Below are 9032 nucleotides of genomic sequence, written 5' to 3' on the forward strand. Positions count from 1 at the left end.
GGCGGCGACGCGTCTCGATCCGTCCGTTCTAGTCTGTTCGTGCACTCTGTGTTTCTCTCGTCCCGCTTCTCTCCACGACTGAGAGCGCCTCGCCGATGTGTTCCGATCCGTCTCGCTCTTTGTCCTACGTACCTTCGCCGTGTGTCGTTCTCTCGCTCTCTCCCTTCTTCCGTCCATACGGACGTCTCCGTCCGTCTCTTCTATCTCTCCTTCTCTCAATCCTCCGAGAGAAGCTGACTCGCGCGGCGCACGCATGCACTTTTGTACGTACGTACAGCAGACGGGCCTTTTCTCTCGGAGAAATTTTCAATAGGCGGATCGCGTATCGATATCGTTAGCACGCGACGCGGATATAAACCCGTCGCTCGTCGAGTGTTTTTTTTTTTTTTTTTCCAACATTATCGACTTTGCGTAGCCACGACAATCGTGCGCGCTTTTCTGCCCGCGCCCTTTTGCCCGCTTCTTTCATCGACGCCCTTTGCCTCGCGCATCGACGACCGCAAACTTTTCGCGCCAAGAGAGCTTGCGTTCGGCGTTGAAACAAATCGGAGACGTCGGAATCGCAAAATCGAACCGCATAAATAAAGCTAATCCGATCAAAATCGTATCGAACACAAATTTATACGTACACAAACTTTCGAGTTAAGAGAAAGCTCTGACTGCTTTCGATTTGCAATACCGAAACACAACGAGCGTAGGAGCAGTTTCGACGTTGTGATCGATTCCCACGATTCTTCTCTCTGTTTCTCTCTTCTGTTCGCTCGCGCACGCACATACACGCTCGCTCTCTCTCTCTTTCTCTCCCATCTTTTTGTCCGGATACGTTATTAATCCATTTCGTTCTCAAGCAAGAAAAAACGTTATTTCTATGTCGTCGCTCGACTCGATATTATTTTTAAGTTTTTTTCTGTACCAATGACGTAACTTGGAAGTAAAAACGTCATTACTTTCATAACCGCATTCGCTCTCTCGAAAGGAACGGGTGCGACAGTGTTGCCAATGATTTTCTCTTTAATTTTTTTTGTGGGAAATTTCGTGAGGTTGGTACGAAACGTCGACGTGCGAACGAGCGACGTTGCACTTTAGTGCGAATTCGCATGAGAGCGAAATGGTTGTCAGCCAATCAACGCTTGTAACTTTTAATTATTTTTTTCGAAAAACAGTTATTTGATTGGCGAGCGTTGGCGAACGTTCTAAACGTCGTCGCGTTCGATGTGCAAGAGCCGTTATTGTAACCCAGCGTTCCCAGAAATTCGTTTATTGACAACCAATCAGTGTTTCCGGCGAGGCCGTCGTTCGGCAACCGTAACCTCAGAAATAATCAGAAATAATGATTGTAGAATGTAGCTGGTCTCAATTGTGCGTCCGTGTGTAATCGAATTGTTACGGTATGGCTGATGCGGGCCTAAGTTTAGATGATATAATTAAAAAGAAGAAATTTTCCGGAACGAGGGGCAGAGGAAGGTAAGTCGCATTCAACCGATTGTTCAGCCGAATCCTTGTTAACTCGTATTGTAAATTTTATAACCTTTCTACTCCCATTTTTGGTCAAGAGAAATTCTCCCACACGCCGAACATTTAGTCATTTTGCATGTGGATTAATATATACTTTATAAATTTGCAGTATACAGTAATTTTTTTCAGTAATGTTTTCGAATAAATTTTCAAATACAGGATAGGTGTGCGTATGCACGGTGTTGTTTTGGTTGTGTAATTTAAATGATGAAGACATTTTTTAAAAATTTTCAACAAAATGTAAAAACCATGTGTTTATCTTCTTGCAATTATCTTGTTTTGTCAGGAAAGTGAAGGGAAATTTGTGAATTTGTTTTTAATTGCAGAATAATGCACAGAGGCATCGGTAGGAGCATACGCCCGAATGGTTCGATTAGAGGACGTGGACATATGAAAGATGCGCGGTTTAAGATAATAGAGAAAAATCGTGAGAAACTGACCGACGCTAGGGACAAGCTCGCGGAAATAGCAAAGCAGAGCGATGCAAGACTCAAATTGGACAAAATACGTGCTTCTCAGCATAAGAAGATAAATGCACAATTTCCAAAACTGAATCGTACCGATCGAATTTCCTTATCCACGAATAAAGCGCCACCATTAATGTCACACACATTTTCCTCAAATATGCCAAATAATTATATGCAACCTCCATCCAGAACAACAGGCTACAGACCACCACCTCCTCCTATATCTGATTCTCATTATTTATCAGACATGAGTATGGATTATACTCATACAGATGGTATGTTGTAGTCAAAGTGGATATATTTTGGAAGCACTTTCAGACGTCTGTAATCAGAATGTTTTTCTTCAGACTATTTAATGGATTCTTCTTCGTTGCGAAGAACGGTTAATAACGAGTATGCACCAACGCCGCCGCCTCCACTTCCTGTGTTCAGTATTAATCCAACTTACAACTGGGTGAAACCTGCAAGCAGTAACACAGCCAGGATTCCAGTTCGAAAATCTGAAATAGAAAGGGAACGAGACAGACAGAGAGAATATAAACTTACTACACGCTCTATGATGGTAATTTGATTTTTATATAATGAACTGATCTCTATATCTTCTTTGTAATTTAATTATTTTGATTTTAAGGCTCCTCCTTACAAGGAAGATTGGAGCTTTGGCACAAAGTCAAGGTAAAACAGAGACATTTATTAAATGTCAGAATTCTTAAGAACTAATATTTAACATAAATAGACAACGACCTCATAACTTTTCTTACAGAACAATTGTAGTAGAAGAAGCAGCAGATTCTAAATATTACGATTACAGAAATCCTCGAGATGCAGGAGTTAAATCGCGTCTCGACTCGTCGGTAAATAAATTAAAATTATCGCCCACTGTATCACGGCCGAAAGCGAGTTCCAGTTCGTCGCCTCAATCGCCAGGCTATAGAATTGTTGTATCCAATTTGCAAGCAAACGTTACACAAGAGGATATCAAGGTAAAATTTCGATAAAATTAAAAAATGTACCTTCACTTTTGTAATAAGAATTAACAAATAGTGTTTTTTTTTTCGTTTTACATTTTATAGGAGTTATTTGAAGATGTTGGAGAGTTACTCGTGTCGAGATTAGTACGACCAGGAACAGCTGAGGTAATCTACAAGACGTTGAAAGATGCGACTAAAGCAGTCGAGACTTATCACAATCGGCAATTGGATGGTCATCCAATGAAATGTCTTCTGGTTAATCCACGATCAAAAAATAATCCAACTGGACCAGCTGTTCGATCTGTTACAGAGTAAGTAGCGAATTTATTACGCGCACGAGAAGCGATTGATAATATCCAAAGTATTGGATATTAGTATTGAAGTATCCGAAACGCGATATATATGTAGCGACAGTAATATTACATTTTTATCATAACTTGTTTAACAAATTTTAACCTTGAGAAGAACAAATGTCAAAGTTCGTTATCGCACGTAGTGTTTGTGTGTGGCAGCTCGTCAAAATTCTATTTTACAATTTCTGTGTGTTTCACATTTTTATAATTTTTCTCTAGTTATTCCATAATACGTTGAATCATGTAAAAACGTTTAAAACTAATAATGTACTTATTATGATTGCTAACAAAAAGTCGCGGCTACTACGGTAGCTATTACGGTATGATACCCACCCACAGTTCAGGAGTGACACTGCACATAATGATAGACTATTACATAAGAAACATGTATATTAAGTTCGGATTGCGGCATATTGAATATACTGGAGATATGAGGAGCGAAATCATGTTTAAAAAAAGAGTTTTTCACGATTATCCGAAATTATTTACATTATACAAAAAGTTTTCAAACAAAAAATGTAGGAAATTAAATTTTTCACAAAAAAGGTTTTAATCTTCAATCATATAACTTCAACCGGTTTTATGATAGAACGCTGAGAGCAAATACTGAGAGTTTTTCACGATCATCTCCACAATTAATCACATTATGAAAAAAGTTTTCAAACAAAAAATAGAGGAAATTAAATTTTCCACAAAAAAGGTTATAACCTTCATTCACGTAACTTCAACCGTTTTCATGGTAGAACGCTAAGAACGAGGTAAAGTTGCACATTAGCTACTCTGTCTTCTTTAATTTTGTGGAACTTAGTATTTTTACGTATTTTTCACGATTATCCGGGGGGCGCAAGGGGAGGGGCGCAGCCCCCCTGCCTACACACTTACAGCACGAACATAAAAATACTTTGTTTTTTTACACTATATATATGTATATATATTTTTTTTTTTTTTACGTGGGGGAAATGCCTACGCATTCCCCGATCCCTGGAAAAAGGTCGAGGGTATGTAGGACTTGCACTCACTAAAACTCCCACGGTGCCAACCTTTTTTTTTAATCCAGAGGAAATGCATTACGCACATCCCACCCCACCGAGGGATGGGGTAGTGTGGAGCTCCCCTCGGCCAGAGCTCACCTGGCGGGGTATACCCACTAAAATCCCTTTTAGGGGTTTATGTGCACATTACCGCCATCTGTGGATACTAGCGCCATCTGTGGATGCTAACGCCATTCACGAAATTGCTCATTTATATACGTAAAAATACCAAGTTCCACAAAGATCAAAGAAAACAGAGTAGCTAATGTACAACTTTACCTCGTTCTCAGCGTTCTACCATAAAAACGGTTGAAGTTACGTGAATGAAGGTTATAACCTTTTTCGTAGAAAATTTAATTTCCTCTATTTTTTGTTTGAAAACTTTTCATAATGTGATTAATTGTGGAGATGATCGTGAAAAACTCTCAGTATTCGCTCTCAGCGTTCTATCATAAAACCGGTTGAAGTTATATAATTGAAGGTTATAATCTTTTTTGTGAAAAAGTTAATATCCTACATTTTTTGAAAACTTTTTCTATAATGTGAATAATTTCGGAAATAATCGTGAAAAACTCTTTTTTTAAACATGATTTCGCTCCTCATATCTTCAGTATATTCAATATGCCGCAATCCAAACTTGACATACATGTTTCTTATGTAATAGTCTATCATTATGTGCAGTGTCATTCCTGAACTTTGGGTGGATTATACCGTAAAATATCCAAAGTCGCTGTAGAAAGCTTTAAAATGTAAATAACTCTTATATTAGAATACATTAATTAATCTGTAGAGGGCTGACAATTTTTGAAATCTTAAACTTTTTTCACGGAACATTTATGCACATGTAACCTGTATGTGCCATGCAGTTGCTAAGTCTGTTGCTGGTCCGTATGCGAATCAGTCCGGCCCTCTAAAGGTTAAAACAAAAATAATACAACAAACTCAAAAAAAAAAAAAAAAAAAAAATTATATATATATATTTTCTTGACAGATCAAGGCGCAGTGTAAGCTCTAGTTACGTACAACCGAGTTTAGGAGCAGTGCATCGTGCATTATTCGATGTTTCTTAATTGTATGTATCTTCTTTTGGTAAAGTGAGAGAAATGTAAAGGAATGGACGCAATGGAACGCAGTGTAATCAAGTGTAATGAAATAATGACGATAGAAGAAAGCGGTCGGGAGATGACAAAATACACAATTTACAATTGCGCATTTACAATTGCGTGCAAATTCAAATTCTCAACTGCAGATGTATTGTAATAAACTTGTACCACTTATTATTATCTTTAATCTGTACGGTTTATACAATCAATTAATACTAAAACAATACACTTGCGGATTTCTTCATCGATTTTTAAATAATCGTTTTTCCCTTTATATTTTACGCTATTAGTTCCTTGCGACTTTATTATATTCCAGAATGTATTCTTTAGGTGTGATGATAAGTTACGCTAGACGTACACGATTATAAAAACAAATTAGGTTTGTCTTTTGCCAGACTTTCTGAAAGATTTAATATATAAGGAACCTAGAAATAAATTTACATTTATTAAAATGAAATTGCATATAAATCAAGGCGCAAATTGCTTCTTGTACATTTATGTCCGAATAAAATAATTCCTGTGTACTCATGAAACAAACTTTTGAATGACGTTTTCTTTTAGAGATACGATATAAATTTCTTAAACTTATACAGCGTGTTTGGTAATTGCCGTAACACCGCTCGTAAGCAGGTAGAAGGGATTATTCTGAGTCGAAAAGTCCTTTATTATTTTGCGAGATTCGCAATAGTTTTAACAAAAGTTTTAATAAATAAAAATCCGCGAATGAGCGTGCAGCCACGTGCAAAATGACAGGTGTCATTTTTTCGCGCGCTCGTACGCCGTAGCAACGGAATGAGAGGAACTAATAAACAGCATATATTAGTTCCTAAAATAGCCAAAAATTAATTCGAGCGTAAAATTCGAATTAATTTCTCTTCCACAAGGCGATCTTAATTTTGATTTGGTGCTCTTATGGCTTCGCGGATCCTGATGCTAGTCCATTCTATAGACACAAAACGGTTTTAGTTATAACATCTGAACACGGGCCCGACACTAAATGGGCAACGCCTACTGTGAAAAGACGGTCGTGCATCGCGTAGTAGTAATGTACTGCACAACTTCCTCTTCTACGTTCTGAGTATATGTCATGTAAAGATTTAGACTGGCTCTTATGGTCCAAAAAGCCATAAATGCATCAAGTGCCGATTTCTTCACACCTCCCGATAGCTATCCTCTAGATAAAGATGTGCAAAAAGATATATATTTTATCTCTTAGATAAAGTTATCAAGAACTTATCTAGATATAAAGTAATTGGGCACAAATCAACCAAATAATTGATTCAACATTGCTACGTATTTAAAAGGTTTTTTTTCAAGTTTTCAAGAGAGTTTATATAAGAAATGTACTTAAAAACTTACTTATTTAAAAAAGTTCTTCTGTATATCGTGTCGTCTTCCTTTTTCTTCTATACTGTTTTACAATTGTTTCGTTATATGTAATTGTTTTCCTTGGCGTGCAGCTTGTGATTTTCCAAACAAGCAATTTCAACATAACGAAAAAAGGAGAAGATTTATTTCAATCAAGGCGCTATACAAAGTCCAGGACACAATATATATACACTATCTCCTCCCTTTCAATTAATAATAATAATAATAATAATAATAAAGATGTCTTGAGGTGTGACTTCCGGTTCGAAATGGTTATTCCAAAAGTACGTTAATAAAATCGGCTGTTACGAACCAGTGCAGGGTGTATTGCAATATCAGACTTCAACAATAAAGTCGAAACGTTTTGTTCCATAACATAAAATTGTTTGATATTGCAATACACCCTGCACTAGTTCGTAACAGCCGATTTTATTAACGTACTTTTAGAATAATGATAATAATAGTAATAATAATAATAATAATAATATACATTTGTCTCTTTCACGATTCAAACTGCACAACACAAGCCCATAATTCCGCTTGTCTCTATTTCCAGCAAATGTATTCTCTCTTTCTCTCTCTCTCTTTTGAAGTTTTAGCTATAGAATAAATTCCACATTCCACCTGGCTGGATTCTTTACAAAACCGTCCTCTCTTGAGAGCATCGAAAATCTAAAAAGAATAGAACAGTCGAGGGACAAGTCAGACACAGACTTTTTTAATACATACACACATCGCAATCCGTTCCCTCTTTGTGTTCTGGATGCCCGAGGTGCCGGAAAACGATTGCTCAGAGATGATTCCTTAGTAGCACCAAACCACTTTAGAAATGTACAAAAATTTTGAACATAACGATTCCTCCTCTAATAGAAAAATTGTGAAAACATTCCACAAAAATGACATTATAAATTGACAAAAAAAAATCGTAATGATTGCACTAAGATTCGTCATAACGCAACAGTTTTGTCAGAATAAAATTTTGTACTAATTAGAAAAGTCCAATTTAGAGTATAAATATAATATTTCAATTATTTAATGTATAAAATTGTACAATTTAATATATTTGTGGCAATGTAATGCGGCAAAACCTTTTTGCAATATTTGCAACATTTTCAGACAAAATATTTATATTCTAATTACTAAATTAATTTAATTTTCGTTATAATTAGTAATAGTGATGGAGAATCTCACTTTCTACGATCTCGGAATTCTGGTTGAGACGTGATCAAAAAAAAAAAAAAAAGAAAAAAACGGTAACTAATTATTCTAAAATATTCGACACAAGCATTATCGAAAATGCTCAGTTTACATGCATCTCATAAAAATTGTTTTGATTCGTGATTTAAGATTTTGCTGCATTAATGTGCAATATTTCTACATTATAATTTAGGAGTCGTTGTGCACATCTCTATAAGCACATACATGAATTAATTTGATTTCTTCATGTGCAATTATATTTCTACATGTTTTAAACATCGCATAGCTGAAATTTTTTTTTCCATTTTTTTCAATTTAATTTTGCAAATATACTGCTAAGATGATTTGTCATATTGTTTTGCCGAAATAGTAATTGAAAATTAATTTTGCAAACGGTTGCAAATATTTTTTTTTTTTATAAAAGATCACAATATTTTTCCATTTCATAAAATATATCTATATATAATTGCAAATTACAAATTTTCATACAAGATTTTGTCACATAATTTCATAAATGTTTTCTTATCGGGGTTCTATTTTTGTAACGCTGCTGGGAGGGATTCGAGTATAAAGCTGTTGTCTCCTGTTTAGTGTGTGTTATCGACATTGAATCTTTTGCCGTTTATTCAAACATGTGTTTTTGTGGTGTCAGTGTTATCCAATCTTGTCTGTTCTATCTTATTCAATTTATTTATTTCACTGTGTAAAAATCGAACTATTTTGTCTATCAAGGATCGTTATCTTTAATAGATCAACTGATTAATTATCAACAATAAGGTAGGAGCGCTTAGTTTTGTGTGGTAATAATGTTGAACAAAAAATCATAAAATGACAGCACGTTCATATTATACTTTTCAAATTTTTAGTATTTGTATAAGACTGAAGAAGACTCTAGTCAGAGATTGAAACGCATTTGTAATAATGTTATGCTAGTTTAAATATTTTTTAATATTTTAATATTTTTAATATTTTTTATTTATTATTATTATATATATTATATATATTATTATAATATTATATAAATAAT

The 9032-nt window shown here is 35.3% G+C and overlaps 1 protein-coding gene across 2 annotated transcripts; it reads left to right on the forward strand.

The window, feature by feature from the left end:
* Nucleotides 1-1206: 1206 nt before the first annotated feature.
* Nucleotides 1207-5989, forward strand: LOC109857607 (polymerase delta-interacting protein 3-like). Of its 2 annotated transcripts, none has more exons than XM_020434091.1 (7): nucleotides 1207-1464; nucleotides 1842-2257; nucleotides 2330-2544; nucleotides 2614-2657; nucleotides 2746-2965; nucleotides 3056-3264; nucleotides 5329-5989. In XM_020434091.1, exons 1-7 carry the CDS (start codon nucleotides 1391-1393, stop codon nucleotides 5405-5407), a joined length of 1257 nt encoding a protein of 418 aa, XP_020289680.1. In that variant the 5' UTR covers nucleotides 1207-1390; the 3' UTR covers nucleotides 5408-5989. The 2 variants fall into 2 exon arrangements, with proteins under 2 accessions (XP_020289680.1, XP_020289681.1); XM_020434092.1 differs by having other exon boundaries at nucleotides 2794-2965.
* Nucleotides 5990-9032: the final 3043 nt, after the last annotated feature.

This window comes from Pseudomyrmex gracilis, unplaced genomic scaffold, assembly GCF_002006095.1.
Source record: "Pseudomyrmex gracilis isolate BER0280 unplaced genomic scaffold, ASM200609v1 scaffold_166, whole genome shotgun sequence".
Lineage (NCBI taxonomy): Eukaryota > Metazoa > Arthropoda > Insecta > Hymenoptera > Formicidae > Pseudomyrmex > Pseudomyrmex gracilis.

What these genes read in the sequence shown, in the direction of transcription:
- LOC109857607 (XM_020434091.1), top strand. Translation starts at nt 1,391, where the DNA reads ATGGCTGATGCGGGCCTAAGTTTAGATGATATAATTAAAAAGAAGAAA. An exon ending in AGCTTTGGCACAAAGTCAAG is followed by an intron (nt 2,658 to 2,745) that starts GTAAAACAGAGA and finishes CTTTTCTTACAG; the next exon opens with AACAATTGTAGTAGAAGAAG. An exon ending in GCTGTTCGATCTGTTACAGA is followed by an intron (nt 3,265 to 5,328) that starts GTAAGTAGCGAA and finishes TTTTCTTGACAG; the next exon opens with ATCAAGGCGCAGTGTAAGCT.